At 41.0% G+C, this 27,804-nt stretch overlaps 1 protein-coding gene across 1 annotated transcript in view; it reads left to right on the top strand.

Moving 5' to 3' along the window:
* Aatf (apoptosis antagonizing transcription factor) overlaps window positions 1-27,804 on the top strand; it is a 118,002-nt gene that overhangs the window by 64,438 nt on the left and 25,760 nt on the right. Inside the window, exons 9-11 of the mRNA XM_028890511.2 lie at window positions 17,392-17,459; window positions 20,218-20,298; window positions 26,728-26,799. Of these exons, the coding sequence (XP_028746344.1) occupies window positions 17,392-17,459; window positions 20,218-20,298; window positions 26,728-26,799 (221 nt within the window). The remainder of the gene's footprint in view (window positions 1-17,391; window positions 17,460-20,217; window positions 20,299-26,727; window positions 26,800-27,804) is intronic.

The following is a 27,804-nucleotide window of genomic DNA, read 5'->3' as shown; positions in this document are numbered from 1 at the left end:
TAACTTCAATAAATTCTGATTTCAGAGTTATGACTAGTCACATCTTAGCTTTTCCCCTTGCTGGTTAATTGGGGTGCTGAGGTTAATCTAAATTAAAACTTAAACTAATAGAGGTCAGTAAGGCAGCTGAAACACCTGAGTGAAACAAATGGGGCTGCCAGGCACAACTTTATCTTGGCTGTTTCCCAAGAGGGAAGTGGCAGCAAATTGGAGTTGTTTCAGCCTTCTGTAAAGGTGAATGATGGGTGACACTTGTTAATGTACAGAGTCTCCGGAAGCATTCCAGATTGCTTTGCTTCTGTTACCAACTGCTGCCATTCTTGCACACTCGGTAGGAACTGGTCCAGTTGCCAACATCTGGTGGCACAGCAAGGCACGGGTGCAAGTCTTGAAACCCCACAGATTCTAAATATGGTGCTTAGAACTGTGCGAGCTTTAATCACTTACCACTCTTTGGCAGCAGGCTACGACAGCTTATCCTAGCCTCGTACATCACATCCTGACATCTGCTGAGCTGCAAGGCAGCTGCACATTCATTTTCTTTTCTTGCCTTTTCTCATTTCTTCTTATTCCTCTTCTACTCACTGCCCCTTTACTCCCCCGATCTCCTCCCTTCAGTTTTCCTCCCCCTCCCCAATATGCTGCTTGGGAGAGATGATCTGTAAAGATTACTGCTTCATTGTGTGCAAGTAATTGTGGGGATGCCAGGCCCTTGACAGACACAGCGTAGCACCTGTTCTGCTGACCTGGTTAATTTCTTCTGTTGAGTGGGATTTGCCAGAGATTGGAACTGAAGCCAATTCAATGATAAGGCTAAAGAAAATGGCTGTATGTTTTCTGTCACCTCCCAATTAAATTGGCTTCATAAAGTGCTTTCCTTATTTGTCAGGGTAGTGAGCCTGAGCTAAGTGTTGCATTCAGAAGGGGGACAATGGGTTACAATAGGCCTGTGAGATTCTTTTATTTTTTTTCTCTCTTTTGTCTTTTTAAAATATGGTCATGTGGATGAGGTGGATGGTGAATATAACACATTTCTCACACATACACACACCCCTTTTTAACATACTTGAGGCTAAACTCTCTGGGTCCATGTTTTGTAAGGAAGAGATTATAGCCACATTGAATTTAAATGTTCCATTGTAAGGGTTTAAAGGCTTACTTGGTTAATTCAGGTATTATGAGGCTGTGTAAATGCCCTAACTACTGAGAATGACATATAGGTCAGCCCACCCACCCCCACCTGCTCACACATTCATTTTTACTCCCATTCTTTGTTTCTTAATGGTTCTTGAACTTTAAAAGCATGCCTACTATATTTAATAATAATGGTACAGGTATAAACACACACACACACTTATATACTCATGCGTATTTATATATACAAAAATGGGGTAATTAAAGGGAAGCATAAATCATTTATGTATTCATCTGTGTCTGTCTGTCTGTCCATCCATCCATCCATCCATCTGTCTGAGGCAGGGTCTTTTTATGTAGTCCTGGATGTCTTGAGCTCACTATGTAGGCCAGGCTGGCCTAGAACTCACAGAGATCCTCCTTTCTCTGCCTCCTGAGTTCTGGGATTGAAGGCATGCATCACCATGCCAGCTTAATTTTTATTTATTTTCCTTTTTAAAATGACTGGGTTTTTTTTTTTAATTATCATACTTACATTAATTATTTTTCTGTGTTGCTGTGATAGAACACTCTGACTGAAAGCAGCTTATAGAGGAAAATGTTTATTTGGGTTTCTGGTTCCAGAGGGGAAGTCCATTATGTAAAGGAGACATGTCAGCAGGCAGGTAGGTGGAGCAGGAAGCTGAGAGATCACATTCTTAATTTCAAGCATGGAGTAGAGCAAACTGAAAACACAGCAAGGCCATTGACTTTCAAAGACTACTCCCAGTGATGTACTTCCTCTAACAATACTATACCTCCTAAACCTCACCAAAGCAAGTGCTTACATTTCCAAGTCTATGGGGGAACTACCACAATACTTCTATTAGTGTATGTGTGTGCTTGTGCACTACAGCATGGATATGGACAACTTGCAGGAGGCAGTTAGTTCTCTCCACCTTGTGAGACCTGGGGCTAGAACCCAGGTAGTCAAGTTGGGCAGCAAGTGCCCTTACCTAACACTGAGCCATTTCACTGGCTCTAATTTTCTTTTCTTTTCTTTTCTTTTTCTTTTTTTTGAGACAGCCTCACTGTATAGCCAGCCCAGCCTGGAACTCTCAGTCCTCCTAGCTCAGCCTCACCAGTGTTTGGATTATAATTTAATCCCATCGTTTACATTTTATTGCAATTGTTCCTTATTTATTTTTTGTCTGCATGTGGGTATTATGTGAGTGTATATGCATGGTGTATATGTGGAGGTCAGAGGACAACTCACAGGAGTCAGTTTTTCTTCCTGCCATGTGGATCCCAGGAACCAAATTCAGATCATTAGATTTGACTTGGTGGCAAGTACCTTTACTTCCTGAGCCATCTTGCCAGCCTAATCCTACCATTTAAAAGATTCCTTTATTACATTTATTCATTTATTTATATGTATGTGTGAGTGAGTGTGCACATACATAGGTGTTTTGCCATGGGTTTGTACATGTGAACTCAGGTTGTTAGGCTTGGTAGCAAGCACCCTCACCACTCAACCATGTTGCCAGCTCCTAGTCTTAGCAGTTTTAGAGCTGAAAGACTTAAAAGAAATAGAATTTTAAAGTTAAGTAACCTTCTTTAAAAAAAAAAAAAAAGTCACACAGCAAATGGCAACATTAGCCTCACTCTCCAGGCTGCCTATACCAAATTTTGTTCTTTTGATGTACCTTTATTTCTTAAATATTTCATTCTTGTGCCATAAAAAAAATTATAGCTTTACGGTTTTCAGTTTGTAAATAAATAAGCTTCTTTTTTTTTTAGGCCTGGAAGAAATATTATGTTGTTAGAAAGTAATTTTTTTCTTTAGAAGGCAAATGATTTATTGAGCTTCTGTTACTTAATTCTAATGAAAAAATTAGCTTTATAGTTTTGATACTGGTTTGTGTGGAAGCTGGCTTACTGAAGGCTTGATGTAGCTGGCATGAGGGGTTTGTGAAAGGCTGAGTCCCTTCTGTAGGAAAACATTGTATATTTCATTTTGAATGAATTGGTCTCTTGTCAAAGCTCATCCTTTTTTTGTTTTGTTTTTTTGAGACAGGGTTTCTCCCTGTAGTTTTTGGTGCCAGGTCTGGATCTCGCTGTGTAGCCCAGGCTGGCCTCCAACTCACAGAGATCCGCCTGGCTCTGCCTCCCGAGTGCTGGGATTAAAGGCATGCGCCACCACTGCCTGGCGTGTCAAAGCTTATCCTTAAAGACAATTTCACAAAACATTAAGTGAGCATGAAAGGTGGTCATTCAGAAATGTTTTCATTACCTATTTTTCATTTTCATGATTCTGTCTGCTTGCTACTTTATGAAATTTTTTTTTCTTAAAGATGTGTTACCTGCATCATCACACCACTTAAGGTTTTTTCTTTTGTTTGCTTTTTTAAAAGCCTGGGTAGTTTTTTCTTGGTAAACCTGAATTCTTAATGATTTGGGAGCAAGTATTCTCTGAGCACTGTTTATGTGCCAGCCACCTGGTGTAGATGGGTGGTTGACATCTTTATTTAATCCTTGTAAGATTTGGTGTTGTGATGTGATTGCCCTAAACTATAGTAATATAAAGTGACTGCACTTTTCCTCTCCCAGACCTCAGACTAGTTTTTTGTCACCTCATCAGTTATTTTGTTCAGAAAGCCCTAATTGAACTTAGATGTTGACAGATCGAGATTTGGATTCCTAAGCGTTCATTAGGATTTTGTATGTTGCTTCCAGTTCTGTTTAGTTTTGATCTGGTTTGTCTTGTCACTTTGAATCTTGCCAGGAGTATCTAGAGAAAAGCATTATAGGCTTTGTGTTTTGGGTGGCCATTTTGGTGGGTTAAATTTTCCCTTTTATTTGCCATCAGGACATATCTAGATCTGACCTTGCTACATGCTAGACCTCTGTATCCAAGATATTTGATAATGCCATAAACAAGTAATTACTAATTTGGTGAACTATTAAAAGTTGATCGTGTTGAGAAGTAGAGAAGTGGCAGGCTGTCTGACAAGATGGTTTTCTTTAATTAACTCAGTGAGTGATTAATATGGACAGTTGATGTGGTGGCTTTAATTGTATGCATTTGAATGGAAGTGAGAGTAAGTGGCATCTCAAGCCATCGTTGAAGTTAATGGCAGTGCACTGTTCTCTGTTGGCATGTAACTTCACAGTGGCCCAGCTAATGGTTACTAACATGTTAGGAAGTCTGATATGAATCTCTTCTTGCTCTTGCTAATACATTACTGGAGAATAGATGCTTTTTACAAGAGCAGTCTTTCGTTTTTAATTTCATTTTTAAATGTTTGTATTTGGGATCTGGATAGTGTTTCTTTTTAAAAAATAATGTTTGTCTTTCTTTTTTTAATTCTATTTTCATTTTTATGTACATTGGTGTTTTGCCATGGGTTTTGGGTCCCCTGGCTCTGGAGTTACAGACGGTTGCAAGCTGCCATGTGGGTGCTGGGAATTGAACCTGGGTCCTTTGGAAGAGTAGTCAGTGCCCTTAACCACTGAACCATTTCTCCAGCCCTGGATAGTGTTTCTTAAAAGTCTAACAGATTTTATTGCACATTTACTTTAGTGATGATTTTAGAGAGAACATGCAAATAAATTTGAAAATTGACATTATGACTGAAGGTAGAGCAAGGAACTAACCATTTTGAGCTTGGGGGACATAGTAATAATGTTTAAAAAAACTAATTAGCAATGTCCAATTAACTACTAACGATCACAAGATTATTTTATGTCCCATGTGTAAGAATTTTATTTGCAATACATGGTAGCTTGTATACTGTCTCTTTAGGCACTTGACATTAATAATGTTGTCATTATTATTGTCATTATTGAGAGACAAGTATGGCCTCAGCACTAGCCTTTGGTCACTAGCTTGAGTTATGAAGCTGCTGGAGAACAGAAGGACATAAGGATAAAAGGCACTTTTTACTGACTTCAGTTTTGTTTCCTTAAGACCAAGTCTCATGTAGCCCAGGCTGGCCTTGAACAGGTGATCCTACTGCTTCTGCCTTCCAAGTTCAAGGATTATAGGCCTGCGGCACCATACCCAGCAAAGCCAGATTTTAAGTGCCAGGTCTAGAAGAGAAGGTCCATGGCAGAGCCTTGACCAGGGCTTTACTACATTGCCGTGGCGAGCCTGAATTCTCTATGTAGACCAGGCTGGTCTTGAGCTCATAGAGCTCCTTCTGCCTCAGCCTCCAAGGGCTGGAATTAAAGGAGTGTGCCACCATACCTAGCACCTTCATTTCTTTTGGTTCCTGTTTTCAAAAGATGCTGACTTACATTCCACTGCTTCACTCACTAAATGTAAAAACTGTAGACCAAACCTTTGAGCAATACAATTAATTGGACTAGGCAGGAAAGAAGGAGGATTAGCTTAGAACTATTGAAGAATCTTTCTTAAACATAATGGTACCATCAAAGTTTACTAGGCAAATGTGTGGCCAGAATTGCCTGATTTGTAGTAATAAGTTCAATATATTCTGGCTGAGTGTAAATTAAGCATAGGATCCCAGCAGTATTTTTGTAGCTGCAAGTGAAGAATTTGGTACTTCTCAAGGAATAAGAAACTACCTCTTCACTCAGATAGGCATATTGACTTGGTACTAAGTTCAATTTTATGTATTCTTCCTTCAAAGTAACTAACAAAGAAAAGGGTAAGTTAATAAGATCTTCCAAAACGTGTGTACATTATATATCTAAAATTGAACATAATTAACCCCAAGGAGTGACTAGGGGAGATCAGCCCTCACAGAATAAGAACATTGAAGTGCAATTGTTCTGAATTCCAGCTTGATTTTCTTCATAGTGCATTATGCCACCTTTTGATTAGATAAATTTGAAAATCCACTTGACCATTATGACAATTCACATATACCACTTTTATGCAATTATGACCATTCTATTGACATTTATTGTGCCAGATGATGGATTTATAGAGGCTAATCTGCTGAAATTCCCTTCTCGAGAATTTTCTAACAAGAGGGAATGTTCTCTAGTTTTGTGTAGTTGCATAGCTCCTCTTTAAAAATATGGCGGGAGCCAGGCCAGGTGGTAGTAGAAGTGGGTGGATCTGTAGGAGTTTGAGGGCAGCCTGGGGTACACAGTGAGACCCTGTCTAAAAAGAAAGTATGACCTGAAAATCGGTATACCTTTAATTTCACTGCTACTCAGGAGGCAGAGTCAGGCAGATCTATGACCTCAAGGCCAGCCTGCTTTACATAGCCAACTTCCAGGTTAGCCAGGGCGACATAGCAGGATTCTGTACTTAATTAATAACTAATTAATTCTTTATTTTCAAGAATGCAGTCATTGTTGGAAACCAGGTTATAAGAAAAGCCTTCAGGCCAGGCAGTAGTGGCGCACGCCTTTGATCCCAGCACTCGTGAGGCAGAGCCAGGAGGATCTCAGTGTGTTCAAGGCCAGCCTGGTCTACAGAGTGAGATCCAGGACAGGTACCAAAACTACACAGAGAAACCCTGTCTCGAAAAACAAAAAAACAAAAAACAAAAAACAAAAAACAACAACAACAACAAAAAAAAAAAACAGAAAGAAAAGAAAAGGAAAAAAAAAAAAGAAAAGCCTTCAGATTGATAATAGTTATTAGAGGCTCTGTTATGGTATTGTCTACCTTTCGGCTGTTTGGGGTTTTCTATAATTAACAAAAAAAAAAAAAAGAGAGAGAGGGAGAAGAAAACTTTACAAGCTTTGTATGGTGACATGTGCTTGTAATTTCAGCACTCTAGAGCTTAGGGTGGGGAAGATTGTGAGTCTGAGGCCAATCTGGACTGCCTGGCAAAGTCCTGTCTTTAAAAGAAAAAAAAATGCCTTCAAATTTCTTTTTCCCAGTCAGTCAGTCAGTCAGCCAGCCAGCCAGCCAGCCAGCCAGCCAGCCAGCCAGCAAGTATTTGAGTATGTGAATATTTATTGTATGTTTATTGAAAAATTTTTCTTTTAGCCTTTCTAGGCTGTTGTTCAATGTAGTAGCCATATCTTATGAAACTTAAGGGTTTTGTTGTTACTGTTTCAAAGCAATCTTACCATGTTGCCTAGGCTATCCTAGACTTTACTGTAGGTGGAGTTTTCCTGTCCTGCAGCTGATCTCAAATAATCACTCAAAGGCTTAATATTTATTACAAATGCTAGGCCAATAGCTCAGGTTTATTACTAACTAGGTCTTACATTTTAAGTTAACCCATATTCCTTATTTATGCTCTGACATGTGGTGGTGGTACCTTTATTAGCATGGCGTATTCATCTCCTGCTCCCTCTGTGTCTGGCTGGCAAACCCAGACTCCACCCTTCTTCCTCCTAGCATTCTCCTAGTCTGGCTCTCCTTCCTAACTGTATCCTGCTCAGCTATTGGCCAGTCAGCTTCTCTATTAAACCAATGAGAATAATACATATTCATAGTGTACAAAAAGCTTGTTCCACAGCAATTTACTGTGTAACCCTGACTGTTCTTGAACTCATGGTCTTCTTGCCTGAACCTTCTCAGTACTGGGATTGCAGACATATGCCACTATGCTCAGCATGTTTGTTTTGATTATTAAAATAAAACAAAATAAAAAATCCAGCTCCTCAGTCACACTAGCCACATTTCAAGGGTTGAGTAGTGGCCTGTGCTAGAGTCTACTGTGTTGGGTTCTGCAAATATGAACATTTCTATCCTCAGAACTTTTTCTCAGGGCTTTATTGGAGGCTAGAAGAAAACAAAGTTCCTGTTTTTATGATAGGACAAAGCAGGGAAACACTGATAAGCGCAGCAAGATGGACAGCCAGGTGGGAAATGGTGGTTGCTGCTTTTCTTGTGCATTCTAGGGGATAAGGTGGTGTCTGAGTGAAGCCATGCAGATGTCTGGATGAAGAGCATGGCAGGGAAAAGGGTGACAAGTGCAAAGGCTCTGGGCACAGAAGAAATTACCACAACATAGGAGCATCAAGGATACAGTAGACATGAAGAAGTGGAGCTAGGTCCTGCAGGCTCTTTAGACCACTTGTAGACCTTAGATGAGAGTGAGAGGGAAATCACAAGAGGAGCCTGAGATGAGTAGCATGGTAGACTGCTATTTTACAGGCTTACTCTGGGGGGCGTGCTGAAAATACGGACAGAAGTAGAAGGACGCAGGAGCAGTAGAGACTGTGTAGGAGCTGGTGACAATACACGCAAGAGACAGTTGTGTCTTGAGACTAGGAAGACTTTGTAGGGAAAGTATTTGGATTTTGGAGATAAGTTGAAGACTGAGCTGAGGATTTGCTGATGGAGTGATTTTATGTGGAATATGAAAGGATTAGTCAAAGGTGACTAAGATTTCTGGGCTTTGTGATTACAAGAATGTAGTGCTATTTGTTGAGATGGGAAAATAGTGGTGAGTTTGGAGAAGCAATCATACTTAGTTTGGGTTTTAAGAAGTCCACTCCTCCACTCTGTCTCCTCTTTCTGTAGACCTTTGTTCACATTTATTGTGTGTGTGTGTGTGTGTGTGTGTGTGTGTGTGTGTGTGTGTGTGAAAGATTTTATTTTATTTATTTATTGGTTTTTTAAGACAAGGTCTCTCTGTGTAGCAGTCCTAGTTGTCCTGGAACTCGCTCTGTAGACCAGGCTGGCCTTGAACTCACAGAGATCTGCCTGCCTCTGCCTCCCAAGTGCTGGGATTAAAGGTGTGTGCCATCACTGCCCAGCTAGATTTTATTATTTTTATTTTTGTGTATTTGTGTGTGGGTCTATACACATGGTACAGTTGCCATAAGAGGGCATTAGTTCCCTGGAGCTGGAATTACAGGTAGTTGTGAACTGGAATCTTCAGTCCTCTGTAAGAATAGTAGGTGCTCCTAACCACTAAGCAATCTCTCCAGCTCCTTGTTTTGATTTTTGAAATAAGATCTTCTATGTAGCTCTGGCTGACCTTGAACTCACTATATAGCTCCAGCTTGTCTTGATTACTAATTGATACAGAAAGACTCAGCCCAGTTTGGGTTGTACCATCCCTAGGCAAGTGGTTCTGAACTGTTTTAAAGTGATAGTTAAGCATGAGCTAGAGAGTGAGCCATCAAGCAGTGTTCCCTCATGGTTCCTGTGTTTAGTTCCTCTCTGACTTCCCTCAGTGATGAACTGTTAACTGGAAGTACAGGCCCCACAAACTCTTTCTTTTCTAACTTGATTTTGATCAGAGTGTTGATCACAGCAGCAGAGGAAACTAGAATACCACAAGAAGGTGGAAGGAGAGAACTGACTCCACATTGTCTTCTGACATCACCTGTGTGCCATGGCATGTGTGTGCATGAGTGCACATGCACACAAATTTAGGGCCAGTTAGATGTCTCCACAAGTAGAGGTGCTTGTTGCCAAGTCTGAAAACCTGGATTCAGTCCCTGGAACTCACGTGGTAGAAGGAGAGAACCAGTTCCTACATGTTTTCCTCTGACCTGCACCAGTGTATTGTGGCGTGCACGTGTCTCCCCTCCCACACACATGTGCAGACCTACACATAATAGGTAAAATGTCATAATTTTTTTCAAGTTAAAAGAGCCAATATTGATGCAGAAGACCTAGAGTTAGCGTCAGGGAGTTGGGGTGAACGAGTGCAGGGTACAGAGGCTTGTGTTTCTGACTGAGTTCAGACACTGGGATTTAATGTGGGTAGTGTTTTGCCAAGGAAATATAGACACAAGATCCCTTCTCTATAATTCTGGAATGAAAAAGTTCTCAATGGTTACTGTGTTTGTTTATATGGTAAGCTTGCTAGGGTGCAGCACCTTATCGGGATGGTTCTGAATTCATAATCTTACTTATCCCACTCCCTCATTCACTGTTGGTGATTGCAAATTGGTCCAGCCACTCTAGAAATCAGTATGGAGAATCTTCAGAAAATTAAAAATAAATCTACCTTACTGGGTGGTGGCAGCGGCGGCGGCAGCAGCGCACACCTTTAGTCCCAGTACTTAGGAGGCAGAGGCAACCAGATCTCTGAGTCAAGGCCAGCCTGGTCTACAAAAGGAGTTCCAGGACAGCCAGGAGAAACCCTGTCTAGGGGGCAGAGGGAAATCTACCATATGACCCAGCTATACCTCACTCCTTGGCGTCCTAGCCATGTCCATTGCTGCTCTCTTCACAATAGCCTAGGAAACAGAAACAACATAAATGTCTTTCAACTGATGAATGGATAATGAAAATGTGGTGCATGTATAGCCTGGAATACTATTCGGCTATAAAGAAAAATGAAATCATGAAAATTTCAGGTAAATGGAATTAGAAATCAGATTGAGTGCGGTAACTCAGACCTAGGAATGCACATGTGTTTGACTCTGGGGTGCTGCCCAGACTGCTGAGGTAGTTATGGTATATGCACTTTGCTTTGTTTCCTTCTAAAATTCTAAAACTTTTGGACTCCAAGATTGTATCCCTAATAAAAGGTTGTGGATCTGTATAACAAAGGCACAGCCTGTAGGAATGTAAAGGATGTATACCAGGAGAGGTTGTCCTGAGGAACCATGGGATCATTATCTGCCTGATAAAGAAGGTGAGCACTGGAGGAGAGGATGATGATGAGGGAGGCTGAAAAGATGGCAGAGTCAATAGAATATTGATTCTAGTGGAGCTGAAGAATTATTGGCATCTGAATGCTAGAGGGGGGCTGTGAAGAGAGTTTGTTTCTGCTAGGCTTTTAGTCCTTAGCGGATGTAATTACACAACACAAATTAGTTCTCTATCCAGATTCTTAACTGGGAATCCTCTAGCTTGGTGTGACTTCTCTATTCTTTCAACACAAATGATAGATTATATGATACTATTAAAAGAAATATTTCTAAAGTGCCCAGAAATAGTCAGCAATTGAGCTATAACCCAAAGGACACTCCCCCCGCTCCCCACACTCGACACACACACCTTTATAACAGATTTAAAAAAAATACTTACCAAAATATATGTCTGGGACCAAGAACCAGAATATTTGCAATGGAGCTTGTTATAAAACTTAACCAACAGCACCCTCACTCTGTTGTTACTTTTAGCAAAGATTCAAAAGAGTAGATTGATGCCATTGAATTGTTTTTATTTGTATAAGAAGAAGGAAAAGCAAATTGACAAGAAGTTTCCTAGCATTCAAATTACTGTATTCATATATCAGAGCCTGATGCTGATAGTGATTTTTTTACACTTGTAGTAAATTATTAGACATTAAGATACTATATATTATGTCTAAAGGAATTTCTGTTTTGACTAATAAATTTTAAGCCAAGTGGCCAAGCTTAGTGAAATATTATGGCCTTTGAAAACAGTGCCACTTCATTTGGTGTCTAAACTTGTCATCCTTCCCAATTCTAGTCCAGGTGCAACACAGCTGAGTCAAGAGTAGAAAAGGTAACTGAGTCCCTAAAGACCTAGACAGGGGGACTTGGGCGGACTCACCCCTGCCTCTAGCTATACATTCTCTGTCCTAGTAACGAAAGGTGAATCATTTTTAACTTCAGAAGTAAGATGTTTCTTAGAATTTATCCACTCATTTTGATTTCCTTCCATTCTATTCTTTATTAATTTTCTCCTAATGTATTTTTCCTATAAAAGCGAAATACTTTTTGTACTTGTTTCTAAGGTGACTACCTACTACTTGACTCAGGAAAATACATTGAATAATAATGTGTGGATGGTGTTCTTGCAGGGATATATGTAAGAATTTGAATAACTATATTCCCTGCCCTCTAGAAGCTGATGGCCAAGTAAAGAAGGGGAAGTAAACAACCGAAATGCTTGCTCTGAAGGCCTATTAAAGATCACAGGAGAGAGACTGAAGAAGGCTCTAGGAAGGAGATACCATTCCTTTTAGGAGGGTAGTGGAAGAGGAAACATTAGGCGGTAGAGTTCATTGAGGAGTAAGTGAACCCTGTGGCAAGAAGTTAGAGAAACATAAACCCTGTGGGAAGTGAATCATTTTATGTTGAACTTCCACTGCAGGTGCGTACAGAAATGCCTTCCCAAATATTTGAAGTTATAGTATATGCAAGTCTATTTTTTATGAGCCTCAAGATGTAAAAATCAAAGATGACAGGATCTGAGAGGCTCCAAGGGGAGACAAGGCGGCTTAGGAGGAGTCTGCAGACCCCACAGTATCTCTGGAATAACTAAACAGAGGTGGGTCTTATGGGAAGATGCTTTTGAAAAGTGGTCTCATGAAATTGGAAGGATGTCAGAAGAGAGAGGCATGGTGGGAACAGGTCAGTGATGGGAGCACAGCTACAGCAGACAGAGCCTGCTGTGGCAGAGCAGGGCCTGTTCTCAGCCCATGTGGCGGCGCAGGCCAGTAAGGCCTGCAGCAGGGAACCACCACTGCAGCCTCTGCTCCCCAGCCTGCTGGGGGAAGGAGAACCTGGGGCCGCACGGCTGCAAGCATAGTCGGTGTTGTTCAGAGAACCAGCGGGTCGGCCTGCACTGAGTTCAGAGAGGTGTGCAGCAGCCTGGAGCTCTCTTGGATCCTGCCCAGGGATGCACTGCTCAGCCACAAAATCACCCTGACTCTGGGCAACAACAGGATATGAGATGAGTCTCAGTAATAGGCCAGTATTGATGGTGCTTTGGAAACCAGAAACTTTGAACCAGACCAATGACGTGTTGTATGTAATAAGTATTTGCATGTAAAGCTGTTTGGGGGGGATACATACATACACACATATGTATATATATATACATACATACATACATACATACATACATACACACACTGTAATGAAGCTTGTAATGCAACTTTGAAAAAAATGTGTGATAGAGAGGTAGGAAAGATGTTGAAACAGAGCCTGGTAGAGAGAGGTGGCAGCGACAAGTATGGGAGCATGGCTGTGGTGACTGGAGAGTCTGTTGTTGCCAGGTAGGGCAGGGTGGTGGTGTGCAGCACCCTGAAGGTTGCACAGGTTCTGCCCCCAGAGCACTGCCCAGCCGCAGAATCGCCCTGGCTCTGAGCAATGGTAGGATGTCCGAGATGGAGAACAGTTGATTTTCTGGATTGGGCCTCCTTGAAAGACCTCCACAGTCCATGCTGTGACCACAGGCCCTGTTGATGTCTGTGGTCCATACTGTCACAGGAATCCATGTGAAAGTCCATGGTCCGTGCTCCTGCTGGCTGTTATGGGCAAGGAAACTTCATTTGAAGTATTCTGTGACAAACCTCCCCACCCCCCAAAAAAAGAAAGAAACAGTCTAGACAGGAAGCCATTGAAGAGAGTCCTTAAAAATTGTACTGAAGTGTAGCTCTTTACAGTTGATGGCTTCTGGCAGGGGCTGGGGAGTGGCAGTTGGAAAGGACTCAGTTATCTTTAAGGGGATGGCCCCTGGGAGTTTGACCATGCTCCAGTGAGTATATGGACAATACAAATTGGACTTGGTGTGTTTTTTTTTTGGGGGGGGGGCGGGGGGATACAAGGGTGGCAGGGTATGGACCTAGGAGGAATGGGAAGCAAGTGTGATTGAGATGCATTTTGTGAAAGTCCCAAATAACCAATAGAAATATTGTTGAAAAAAAATCTCATAGGTGGCTTCTTTTAGTGTTAATTAGATTTACTTGTTTGTTTGTCTGTTTTGAGACAGGGTCTCACTTTGTAGCCTTAGCTGTCCTGGAACTCCCTGTGTATATCCAAATTCAGAGAGATCCACCTGCCTCCATCTCCCAAGTGCTGGAACTAAAGGCATGCGCTGTTACCACACCTGGCTTTAGGGTTAATTTGAAAGACTAGGGAGCTAAAAGTAAAAATGGGGGTGGTAAAGTCGGAGACAGAGCAAGGAAAAGTTCTTGTGGGGAGGTGAACAAAAGGAAAGGTAAATGGACCCCCCCCTTTTTTTTTTTTTTGAGACAGGGTCTGTAGCTCAGGGTTCCCTTGAACTTGCTGTGTAAGGGAGGGTACCCTGAACTCTTCATTCTCCAGTTTTCACCTTACTGAATTACAGGCCGTGATTCTTCTTTTGTATCTCATTGGGGGAGGGTCTGAACACACAGAAATTAGGCTATGGCTATCTCTGTGTACTAAGGAGAGAGGTGTTAGGAATCCTACCCCTCAGATAGGCTAGCTGAGTTACAGAAAGGGTTGTCGTAACCTTTCCTTCTCCAGGGTCTGTGTGGACTTGAGAAGCCTGAGAAGGGGGCGTCAGTAACTCCCACAGTCACAGATGTAGAAAGCCTGGGAGTATGTGACCTTAAACCCCAATTCCTTAAAAAGTAGCTTGGCCTTTTGACAGATTGCCAAGACAGTTAAATGCAAAAGAAAAGCAAAGTCTTTTCAACAAGGGAAACAATTGGACATCTAGGTATGAAAGAATTAGGGTGGACCTTGACCTCTCCCTTTCTTCTACCACATACCATACACAGAGTTAACTCAGAATGGATCATATAAACTGGAGAACTCTTAGATTAACTTATAGGAGTAAATCTTCATGACCTTAAGCTACATGACAATTTCCTATATACAACATTAAAAGTACAAATAGCAGAGGAAAAATAGATTATATCAAATTTAACAACTTACCTGAGGCAAATGATACCATCAAGAAAGTAGAAAGACTCTTCCCCTTATAAGGGCCTGGTGCACAGAGTATAAGAACTCCTATGCCTTGAAAACAAAACGCAACCTGGCTTCCTTTATTTTAAGTAAGTGTGTGTGTGTGTGTGTGTGTGTGTGTGTGTGTGTGTGTGTGTGTGTGTGTTTTGCCCGCAGTTATGTCTGTGCACTGTGTGTGTACAGTGTCCTTGGAGGCCAAAAGAGAGCATTGGATTTCTCCGAGACTGGCGTTATAGATGGTTTTCAGCCACCAGTGGGTGCTGAGGACCAAACCTGGGTCCTCCTCAAGAGCAGTTAGTGCTCTTGACCACCAAACCATCTCTCCAGGTCCCCCAGGTCAACTTTAAAATGGATAAAGAATCTGAATAGACATTTTTTCCATGAAGATACACAGATAACCAGTAAATACAGGAAGAGGTCCCACATGGCTTGTCATCAGGGACATGCATATCCAGACAACAGGAAAATACAGCTTCTTACTCTTAGGGTGTCTGGAAGCTAGTGCTGCATTACCTTACTAAATAACTATCCATGGGTACTACGGTGATGACATTTCTTTATTTCTTCTGAAATTTTGGACCCAGTATGCTAGACAGACAGATGGATTGCATCTTCTCCATTAGGAGTGACAAAGAAGAGTTGTATGAAGCTCTTGAGTCATGAGGATGAATGAAGACCAGGATGTGTGTAGAACACAGAGTGCTTGAAGCAAACACAACACCAACTGGGTGCTTGAGTGGCGGCTCCTGCTGGTCCTCTGCATTGTATGGCTCCGGTTTCCAGCCTTGGTGGGTCATGTGGTGTTCCCTTCCAGGCGAGGCAGTGCCTGTTGTGCTGGAGCGGCCTTCCATGAGCACTTGTTCCCTAGTGGCCAAGACTGTCCAGGCTCAAGGGGTTAGGGGTGATTAAGAAAACCAGGAATGGTGGTTGTAATCTCTTGTGTGGCTGGAACAAGGTAAGGGCAGTAAAATGAAGTCATTTCATTCTTTTCTCTTCATTAAGAAAATTATTATTATTAACCTTTCCCCTCACCCATTCACCATCCTTGCTTCTCCCAGAACATTGACTAGGAAGCAGAGCCCATTTGCGCTGAGCCCTCGGGCAGCTGTTTACTCAGCAGCGGCGTTACACAGGTTTACCATGTCATGTGTCTGTGTAGCACTGGATTTGGATCTTGTACTTAGCTGCCAGAAGTGACTGTGATGAAGTAGTAGAGATAAACTGATAGATTGGCTGCCAGAAAGATGTTGGGAATCAATCAGATAAACGGGGTAGAGAAATAGCTTGCTGTTTTCTAGTGATAATAAACCAGTGGCCTCTGGTCCCAGCATTTTTAAACGTAATTGCTGTGGTAATAATGCCCAAAATAAGCAAATGAGAAAACTTCACAGGAGGATTTTTAATTGCGATTGAGATATCCTTTCCTTTGTGCGGTAAAGCTGCATCTTATGGAAGTGGATGCAGTTTTTATAAATTTTACTTCCTACTTACATGCACAAATGAAAATTAGAAAGTAAACTACTTTCATAGGAATTTATTTCTTTTCCATCCTAGCATAGGCTTCAGCTCTTTAATTTGGTGAATAATATCTGTATTACTACTATGCCTTACCTACAAAATACTTGCTTGTTTTTGTGAAGAAATGCATTTTAAAGCCAAACCTGTATTATTGATAGATGTTTAGCAGGAACTAGTTAATTTTAGATTTCTCTGAGATGTCTGGAAACTTAATTTCTGTTGTCATTTCTCTGCTTGTAGCACTTATATAGGAGAGGTGACACCAAATTTTATTATTGCAACTTAAAAATTTTCTCTTTTAATGTTTAAGTGCACTGAAGACTCAAGGTTCTATGCAGATTTCTAAGTGTGTGAAAGGTGTAGATTGAGATTTTTATTGGATGCAGTGGAGTACCAGGATTAAGAGGAGAATGGGAGAATAATGTTAGAACCCCAATGGAGTTAACCCGAGATGATGGAGACCCACTCTCTATTATACTTGAAATGAACACAAATGACTTCTTTTTGGTTCCTCAAAACTTTGGTGGCTGTTCAGATGTGTTTGTGTCATGTCTGGTTAAGTGAGTTGGTATCACCAGCTGGCATAGTACGATTGTATGAAGCAAGGGGATGAAGTCCACTCTCTTCATTATTGACAGTCAAGACTTTCACTCAGGGGAGACTTTCTGATTGCTGGGGCTATAGTTCTGAAGTTAACTTTGCACCATTATCTCACTGGTTGGAAACTGGTGCATTTCCCTTTCTGTCCACAGCCCTTCCCACCTAACCTTTTATCCCAGCACTCGGGAGGCAGAGCCAGGCGGATCTCTGTGAGTTCTAGGCCAGCCTGGACTACCAAGTGAGTTCCAGGAAAGGCGCAAAGTTACACAGAGAAATCCTGTCTCAAAAAACCAAAAAAAAAAAAAAAAAAAAAAATTACCCATTGTTGATCGGACAGGCACAACTGGTTTTAAAAGCAGTGAAAGGAATGTTGCACACTCATTGATTATTTTGAAACAAACTGTAGTACCATAAGTCATCCAAATGAACATCTGTTCTCAGCTATTGTGGTAGTTACCTTTGAAAACTATATAAATATAAAATGCTAACAGAAATTCGCCCTTACTGATTATAGCTTGAGAGTGGTCACTGTGCCTTTCAGAATTCCTTCTGTGCCAGTTGCTGTTGGGAGATGATAATAACTCAGTTGCTATCCTTTTTTCTTAGCTCCTTCGAGAACTCATAGAGCGGAAGACCAGCTCCTTGGATCCAAATGATCAGGTGGCCATGGGAAGGTAACTTAGATATGATTTTCTATTCATTCAAGCTGCCTGTGTAGTAGTTTCTCTCATTGAGTACTCTGTTTGTTTGTTTGTTTGTTTGTTTGTTTTTGTTTTTCGAGACAGGGTTTCTCCATGTAGCTTTGGTACCTGTCCTGGATCTCACTCTGTAGACCAGGCTAGCCTCGAACTCACAGATCTGGCTCTGCCTCCCAAGTGCTGGGATCAAAGGCGTGTGCCACCACTGCCCAGCCCATTGAGTACTCTTAATTCTGCCTAAGCCTGTGTTCTCAGCTGTCAGAATGGGTTACCGTGCACAGCAGGTTCCTTGCTCAGTTTAATTGGCTTTGTTAGTCTGTCCCAGTATGGACCTCCACCCCTTCGGTTGAAGCTTCAGCTCAGTTGGAAATGGAATGTGTCAGAATTACCCAGATGTCAGTGTAGAATGTAAAGTGGTGACGGAAGGCTCTTGTTCGTATACTTCATCCTGTGGTTTGAAAATAAGAAGAGCATTTAGAGTGCTGTGCATTTAAATAACCATGAGCCATAATTCACAAAAGCATGAAAAGAAACAAAAGCTGCAAATATCAGAATGAGATTCTGGGCAGAGCAGCATTTTGAGTAGGCAATGAAAAATTAGTGTTGATGGAGTAATTTTGAGTTGAATTTTATTTAAATTTTGGGATAGGGTATTGTTGATATTTCCTGTATCTTTGGAATGCTGTAGAGGTGTTCACCATATAGTTAATGTGATAGAGCAAATAGTATTTAAGTGGTGATTATATTGTACATTTATCTGACTTTACAATAAAATAGATTATGGTAATTAAGATTATATTAAGATTACAGTAATTGGATTTCCCTAGATTTCCCCCTCCCTCAGGTTGAATTTTCCGTGTGGAAGTCAGGTAAGATGACTAGCTGCTACTGCGATTTCCCGTTTGCATTTGTTTACAGGTACAATCTGTGGAGATTTTTCTAGCTTGTTTTCAAATCCCTTATTTGAAAAATTAAGTTCGCAAGGGACTCTTAAGATGACCACAGATAGGAAAGGCACAAAGCTACACAGAGAAACCCCATCTCTAAACCCCCCCCCAAAAAAAAATGACCACAGATGTGTGAATCCTCTGTGGACCCCGATCAACATTAAACCAGCTGTGAAACAGAAACAATCTAGGGAGCCTGAGACTGGTGAATATTTGAGAATAAATATTAGTTATTGTGTAAGGTTTCCTGGATTTTTTTTAAAGGTGTAGTAATGGTCTAAAATTACATTGAGGCCAGGTGGTGGCACACACCTTTAATCCCAGTACCCAGGAAACAGATGCATGTGGATTTTTGTGAGTTTGAGGTCAGCCTAGTCTGCCTGTCTTAAAAAGTAAAAATAAAAGAACTTATATTGAGGGAGGGGAAGAAGAGTCTTTACCTTTTATTAATACGTACTTAAATATTATAGATAGAATGTAAATATAATATATAATACAAATTAAACAACTATAAGCCTAGTGGATAATTATTAAAAGTTAGAGGGGGGGGCTAGTCAAGTGAATTAGCAGTTAAGAGCACTGGTAGTTCTTGCTTGTGAACAGGGTTTGATTCTCAGCACCCATGTAGTGGCTCACATCCATCTGTAACTGCAGTTCCAGGGACACCCTCTTCTGACCTCCATGGGCACAAGGTACACACATGGTCCACATACATACATACATACATACAGGCAAAACATTAATACATATAAAATAATTCTTTTTTTAAAAGATTTGTTTATTTACATATTTTATGCATATGAGTGTTCTATTTGCATGTATGTTTGCATGACAGTAGAGGGCATCAGATCCCATTGTAGATGGTTGTGAGCCACCATGTGTTTGCTGGGACTTGAACTCAGGACCTCTGGAAGAGCTGCCATTGCTCTTAACCACTGAGCCATCTCTCCAGCTCCATAAAATAATTCTTTAAAACATTAGGAGAATTGGTAAAATGACTCAGTAAGTAAAGGCACTTGCTGCCAAGTCTGATGATCAGAGTTACTGCTCTTGCAGATGACCTGGTTTGGTTCCCAGAATCCACAGAGTGGAAGGAGATGCCTATGAGTTCTCCTCTGACCTCTCTACACGTGTTCTAGTATGTGTGGGCATGCACAAATGAGTGCACACACACACCTAGATAAGTATGTGTAAATTTTTTAATTAGAAAGGAGAAGCAAAAGTACTGAGCATTACAAAAGGGAAATAAGAATTAGAGAATTGAGCCAAGCATGGTGGTGCCTGCCTTTAACCTCAGCAGTTGGAAGCTAGAGGCAAATTCGAGGAGAGCCAGGGCTGCATAGAGAGGCCCTATCTCACCCAAGAAACCAAGAGTGAGGAGGGTGATGAGAATATGAATAAGAATGAATTGATGCTTTCAGACCAAGCAACACTTGCAGTGTCAAGAGACTATGTACAAGCCAAAACATTAGAGGAAACCCAAACGGCTTATGCTCTATGGGCTTTCCTACAGACTGGCAGATTGAGTGCTTGTCAGAGCAACTCCAGATACTGAGGAGCATTGTTAGCCAGATTTGCTGTAGCATTTCCCAGTTGCCATTTGTTCTTACCATTGCACAAATCCTCTCTAATTGATTAGTCACTTTGGCCCAAGACTATCTTGAGGAATTTGATGTAGGTTGGTGATTTCTTTTTGCAGGGTTGTTAGTGAGAAAAATTCCAATTTGTCAATATTCATAACTGTTTCTGAGGGTGATGATGCATAACATGGCTTGTGAATTTCCTAGGCAGTGGCTTGCAATCCAGAAACTACGAAGCAAGATCCGAAAGAAGGTAGATAGAAAAGCCAGCAAAGGAAGGAAACTTCGGTAAGTTGGTGGGAAGCAAAAGAACAAAGTGTGCTCTGTGGCTTCTCTTTCATTTTGATTGTCCTGTCTTTCTTTCTCCTGACCATTTTAGTTCTAATTTTGTTTTTTTGAGACAGGTTGACCTTGAACTAAAAGTCCTCCTGCCTGAGCCTCTTGAGTGCTAATATTCTGGCATTTGCTGCCACACCCATTGCTCACAATTCTGTTCTCATGTATGATGAAAATAGCAAAATGGTGTGCAAATGTTTTTATGACCGTGTTTTTTCACTCTAAAAGGGAAATACAGTTTAGTGAATGTTTGTTCTATTGTTGTCAATGGATGTTTAAAATACAGTTAGTGTTTCCCTGAAAGAAATAATTAGAAAACAAAGGGAAGATGATTATTTTAGCTTTAAAAAGACAAAAGTGGAAGACTTCGGAAATGTTAGCAATGTACTTACATGAGATGAGGAATATGATTTTTATGGAAAACCAGAAGTATTTTTGATGTATTAGCTCTACTCTGAGCTAATAATGAGTCTAAGGAAGGTATAGACAGGGCTGGAGAGATGGTTCCGTGGTTAAGAGAACACACGGTTCTTGTTCAAGACAAGTTTGATTCCCAGCCCCATATCAGGCAGCTCCAGAGGATCTGATGCCCTCTAACCTCATATAGATGGACATAAATAAATAATACACAAATAAATAAATATATGGTTTTTTTGAGACAGGGTTTCTCTGTGTAGCTTTGGCACCTTTCCTGGAACTCACTCTGTAGCCCTGGCAGCCTTGAACTCACCGAGATTCACCTGCCTCTGCCTCCTAAGTGCTAGGATTAAAGGCGTGCGCCACCACTGCCGGGCCAGAAATATATTTTTAAAAAAGAAAGATACAGATAACAAACAGAGCAAGAGAGTAGGAACTGATATTAGTAGACTTTTAGGTTTGTATCCTGGGGCCAGAGTGGGGTAATGTCATCTGACAAAAACCTCAGTGTCAGAGAATCTGCCAAGAGTTCAGGTGCATACCAAAAGCATCTTTAGCTTGTTGTATTATATTATATATATTACATGTATATAATACATATATATATGGTTTTAGACAGATAGGTAATCCTACATCACTAGAGAGCCTCTCTTTTATTAGATTTTCTTTAGACAAATATGGATCTGTCTCACTTTTGAATGTCTTCAGACAATGCATGCCTGTAACCTCAGCACTCAGGAGGTGCAGTCAGGAGTATTGTAAGTTGGAAGCCAGCCTGGGCTACTAGCAAAACCCTGTTGAGACAGAGAGAAAACAAACTTCACAAAAGTTTATCTAATGGTGTTTCTCTTGGAAATAAATGTGTGTTCTTCCAAAGAATTGAGAGATGCCAGCTGTGATGATGTAACCTGTAAGCTCAGCACTGAGGAGGCTAAAGCAGAAAGACCAAAAGCTTGAGGCCAGCCTGGGCTACACATTGAGAGACTCTGCTTCCTAAAAAGTGAAAAAAGAGAGGGAGGAGAAAGGAAAAATTTCTATGATTTTGTATTACTGTGAGTTTTTAAATTGTTAGAGCCAAAAGCTGTATGTGCCCTTTGTGGTCAAGAGTGGTGTTCCTTGATCCTTTCAGATAGGTCCAACCTCACTACCAATTGTAGTGCCTTGTAGATAGTAGTCAGTCAGAAAATGTCTTGGTTAAAACAATGATAATACTACAATGTTTATGAAGAAATGAGGATTGGCTGTGACTGTAAACAAAGCATAGATTAAAAAATCTGGAGCTGGAAGTAGCGCTCACCAGTAGTGTGCTTGCTGAGAATTCATGGGCTCTTCTTTCAGGCCTTAGACCAAAAGGAAAAGTCAAGATTGATATTGGAAAGCAAGTACTCTTCTGTTGTAGTAACTGACTTAGAGCATGAGACTATTTATTGATCAGATCAAAAAATTTTGATCAGAATTTTTATTTATCAGGTTGAAAGCAAACCGTATTCTATTGTGCATGTGTATGAGCACATGTGTGTGGGGGCCCAAGGTTGACATTGGGTGTCTTCCTCAGTTGCTCTCTATCGTTTATATTGAGCCAGGGTTTCTCACCAGAGCTAGTCTAACTAACCAGTTTGCTATGGGAGCTTGCCTTTTTAACACAGGATTCTAGGCAGTAATCATCTATACCTGCTCAGCATTTACATGGGTAGTAAGTAGCCAAATTCTGTGTTTATGCTTCCTTGGGAAGCCATTTCCACAGATCAGGGGTTTGTTTTAATAAAAGTTCTTTTAGTAATTTATGAAATTAATTTCATTAAACTGTTAATTAGAGGTATGTGTCACTGCAGTCATATAACTTGGTGGTGGTTGAAATCCCCACCTGCCAAAATATTCAGAGACATTAAAATCCTATTCTGACAACACCCATTCTATAGACATGCTTGAAGCAAAACAAGACTAAATGCAAGTCCGGATAAGTAAGCAGACCTTGCAGAGCGTGGTACCTTGTTATTGGTGCTGCAGTATTTCATCTTGGCCCAGCATTGAGGCATACACTCTACACAGGAAGACTGCAAGATGTCACATCCACATGGAACCATGAGAGATTAGTTAGACCAGTTGAAAGAAAAAAAAAGTAATATTTGTACAAATATTTACCCGTTTGAGACAGTTGGGGGCCATCTTGGGAATTTCCGGCTTAAAGTGAACAATGAGTGGCAGGAGTGAGATTTGGTGTTTAGGTGAATGCTAGATCACGGCCACACTAGCAATTTGGGCTTTATTCTGTAGACTGCAGTAAGACATTTAAAGATTCCACGCAGAAGGCCGGGCGGTAGTGGCGCATGCCTTTAATCCCAGCACTTGGGAGGCAGAGGCAGGCGGATCTCTGTGAGTTCGAGGCCAGCCTGGACTACCAAGTGAGTTCCAGGAAAGGCGTAAAGCTACACAGAGAAACCCTGTCTCGGAAAAACCAAAAAAAAAAAAAAAAAAAAAAGATTCCACGCAGAGGAATATTGTCGTTACATTTGTGTTTTAGAAAGACAATTCTAGGGGTTTGTGAACTAGGAAATGGACTAGAAATGTCTGAGAGCAAGGGCTAGATGAAAGAGATGGTAGACTGAAACAGGAATTGAGGTGATGACTTAGTATTTCACAGTGACTTCATGGGAAGATTGTGAGGAGGATAGAATGGCTTCCAACACTCCAAAGAGAACAGGTAAGTATATGCTACAAGGAGAAAATCTATTTTGGTTTGGTTTTTGTTGTTGAGGGAGAAAATAGATTCTGTTTAGAATATGTTGAATTTAATACAACCTTGAAAGGTCTTTTTTTTATCAAGACAGTGGAGCTCTGGCTGTCCTGGAACTCACTCTAGACCAGGCTGACCACAAACTGAGAGATCCTCCTGCCTCTGCCTCCTGAAGGTAGTTCTAATTTTTTCAGAGACATTTTTAATTGGGAAGCATGTGGATATTTATTACTTGGTAGTTTAGAAGCAATTTAATTGCATTTCCCCAAAACTGTGTAATATGACAAGTCTTTAATGAGAAAAATAGAACCCCAAGAAATATCAGCATATATGAGGTTAACAGAGGGAGAGGAGTTCGTAAAGAATGCCAGGGAGGAGGAGAGACAAAGACAGCACAGTGGACACTGGGGTGTTGCCTGGGAAGCAGAAGGGCCTGGTGTGTCAGAAGTCACAGAGGTCTTCTCCCTTGTCGTCCCTTTCTCTACCCAAGGGTTGATCTGTCTTTCTCTCTGCCTCTCTCTCTCACTGGGTTTTTTCAAGACAGTTTCTCTGTATAGCCCTGACTGTACTGGAACTCACTCAGTAGACCAGGCTGACCTCGAACTCACAGAGATCCTCGTGTCTCTGCCTCCCGAGTGCTGAGATAAAAGGCATGCGCCACCACTACCTGGCTACTCAAGGATCTCTTGGCTTCTGTGTAAGACTAGAAGCAGAAGCCAAGGGGCTTTCAACACTAGAAAAGCTGTTTCTCCCTTTGTCGTTCCCCCCCCCCCACCTCCTTCCCCCTTCTTCCCTTTCTCTAGACAGGGTTTCACTATGTATCCCTGGCTGACCTGGACCTCTCAGTGTCCAGGCTGGCCTCAGACACAGAGATCCACCTGCCTCTGCCTCTGCCTCCTGAATGCAACTCTAACTGTCTGGGCTGTTTCATAAAAGCCTTTAGGATACCAGTTAATATGCTGTCCAAAGTCATGCATAATTCTGGGTAAAAGTAAATGTAGAGAGAATCAAAGAACACACAGCAAATATTTTATTTCAGATTTTTTAAAAAAATTATGTGTGTGTATTCATCTGTGGAGGCCAGCAGCTGACATCAGTTGCTTTCCCTGTTCTCTACAAACTTGAGTTTGCTGTCTTGACTAGGCTAGCTGGTCATCAGGCTTCCAGGATACTCTTCTTACCGCACTGCCCCAGCACTGTGGTTCCAGGTATATCATTGTACCTGGCTTTTAAGTGGGTTCTGGAGATCCCAACTCGGATCCTCTGTTTTTCACACCAAGCACTTTACCCCTTGTGCCGCCCCCCAGCTTCATATAGCAATGCATTTTTCAGTTCAGGCCCACAAATAGATATTGAACAAATGGACAGAAAAAATCTGAGCAGAGCCAGGATGGTCTCTGGGAGTTTGTCGGCCAACCTGGTCTACATAAGTGAGTTCCAGGCCAGTTAGAGCTACATAATGAGACCCTGTACCAAAAAGAAAAGAAAACCTCTGAGGGGAGACAAATATCCTCATGATCTCAAATTATTTTTAGTGTGTACAAGTCCCTGGACTCAATCCCAGCATCACTAAAACTCGGAAAGAAAAACAAAGCCCTTTTTGAGTCAGGTGTGGTGGTTCACACTTAAAATCCCAGCACCCTGGAAACCAGGACAAAAGGAATGTTTCAAGTTTGAGACTAGCTTGAGCTGCAATATGAATTCTGTCATAAACAAACAAAAACTTTTAATTGTATAAAATGTTTATAGAGGAAAGAAGCTGTATAGATGTCTTTTGGTATAACGTTAAATAAATTATATAGTCACAGGAGCACTCTGAAGGTGTGAAGACAATGCAGAATATTAAGTACAGTCATTTGTTGCTTACCTGTTAGGTGACCTACTTACACATTACACAAAGCTACACGTTATAGCCTATGACACAAAGGCTGTGTATTGTATGCCTTTGACTGTGTAGCCATCACTAACCAAAGCATGGTACATGGGGCATAACTGCAGTACAGTCTCATTTTTAAACTGCATTTTTGCATGCAGGTATGTATTTTTTCTGTTACTCTTGGATTGAAAGAAATGCTGTTATTTTTTTAAAACTCATTTGTTGGAAAAAGAATCAAATCTGGGAGGTTTAGATATGAGTGATTCAATAGGGAAATATTTGATATCTGTAAAATGTTCCTAAACCTGAAATAATTATGCATGAGAATATTCATTGGATTTTTTTTTTTTTTTTTTTTTTTTTGGTTTTTCGAGACAGGGTTTCTCTGTGTAGCTTTGCGCCTTTCCTGGAGCTCACTTGGTAGCCCAGGCTGGCCTCGAACTCACAGAGATCCGCCTGGCTCTGCCTCCCGAGTGCTGGGATTAAAGGCGTGTGCCACCACTGCCCGGCTAATATTCATTGGATTTTTATTTATAAATGTTTTGCTCAAATAGAAGTTTTATGTATATGTCTATGTTTTTGGTTATGTATAAAGTCATCCAAGCTTTTTCTAAAGAAAAAAAAAAAGGGTACATTGTGGAATTCTCTGGTGTAATTTGATTTGTATTAAGTGGTATATTTAGTTCATTTTACCTGGAAGTTTCAAAGGTCTGCACACAGAAATACCTTTTATATATTGGCAGGAAGTACAGGTGCAGTAGCTTAAATTTCATGTCATCTCAAACTAAAAATTGACCTCAGAGTTGTTCAGAACTTAGCTGTGCTCCCTCAGCTGAAGGTGAGACTGTGAAAGACCCAGCAGAGTTCCCGTGGAGATGGTAGAGTTGTGGGAGTCTTTCCTGGCTTGGGGACCCAGCACCAGTGAGTGATGGTGTTGGCACGGCCTGTTCTCTTGCCAGTCCTCTTGCTGGTAGGTGACTTTAAGGGCACTAAAAACTAAGATTGACACAGAAGAGGAAACTGAGGTAGTTGGGTCCTTGTTGGCGTTTATCTGGAATGATGTTTAAAGATTATGCATGCTCAAAGGCATAAATGTATCTTTTCCCTCACTTATTTGGCTGTGATCTAAATGTGTCTCTGTTGAACTGTCATTTTCACTATTCTATTACCAGATTGTTTCCTGTTGCATTCAGGGGAAAAGAGAGAATAGAGTTGCAAATGCCTGTGAACTTTCTCCTACTCTACCCTGAATCCAAGTCCATGGGATCATTCATGGGGTTCAACTGGTAGAATGTTTTCTTTGCTCAGTTAATGATTGCTAATGTTACTTCTGTTGTTTTCTTGCTTTATTTAGGTTTCATGTCCTTAGCAAACTCCTGAGTTTCATGGCACCTATTGACCACACTGCAATGAATGATGATGCCAGGTGAGCAGTAGATTACTTTTATGTCTCAAGTGGCTTCATGAGAGCTTGGTATTGACAGCCTGTTACCCTCCTGTTTCTTATCAGTCATTGGCATTGAAACAAAGTCCTTGTTACGTGTTTACTCCCATGATTACTATAAAGTCAAATCAAAATTTCTGTAAATCTCAACACTACCACTTAGAGTTTTTGTTTTTGTCTCAGCATTAGTCCACTTGCCTGGGTCATCTGAGCTCCTCTCCGTGGCAGAGTCATTGCTCTCTGTGTGCGCCTGGTGCGTGTGCTCTCCATGCAGCATTCATGAGGGGAGGTATAGCTTCTGTTGTGTTGGCTGAAGCTGCTGTTGGGATTGCAGGCTTTTTTTTTTTTTTTTTTAATAAAAGAAGTAGGTATTCATGAAGCTGTAGTGATAGGATACAGAGGGGAAGTGTGGATGCTCATTGTTATTCAGAGATAGCACTGTATTATTTGTTCTAAAGCAGGGTCTCACTATGTATCCCAGGCTGGCCTAGAACTCAGAGATCTGCCTGCCTCTGCTTCCCAAGTGCTGGGATTAAAAACATGTGCTGTAATGCCTTGCTTTACTTTATTTATTTATTTATTTATTTATTTATTTATTTATTTATTTATTTTGATTTCTTGAGATTCTTAGCTCAGGTCAGACTGGAATTCTGTGTAGTCTAGACTGGCTTGAAACTCAAGACAAACTCATCCTTCTGCCTTATTCACCCAAGTGAGGGGATTACAGGTCTTTGCCATCACACATAGCTAGGTTTTTTTGTTTGTTTGTTTGTTTGTTTGTTTTTTTAAGAATAATTTTTCTTCTGTGTATGATGGCATGCATCTTTACTCCTAGCATTTGGAAGGCAGAAGCAAGTGTATCTCTGTAAGTTCAAGGCTAGCCTGGTCTACATAGCAAGTTCTAGACCAGCCAGAGCTACATAATGAGTTCCTGTTGAAGAACGGGGAAGAAGAGGAGGATGAATTATCTCTTCTCTTTATTAATTT

The sequence above is a fragment of the Peromyscus leucopus genome, chromosome 8b (genome assembly GCF_004664715.2).
Source record: "Peromyscus leucopus breed LL Stock chromosome 8b, UCI_PerLeu_2.1, whole genome shotgun sequence".
NCBI classification, from domain to species: domain Eukaryota; kingdom Metazoa; phylum Chordata; class Mammalia; order Rodentia; family Cricetidae; genus Peromyscus; species Peromyscus leucopus.
The sequence above is the reverse complement of the archived record's forward strand: the minus strand, read 5'-3'. Positions and strand labels throughout refer to the sequence as shown.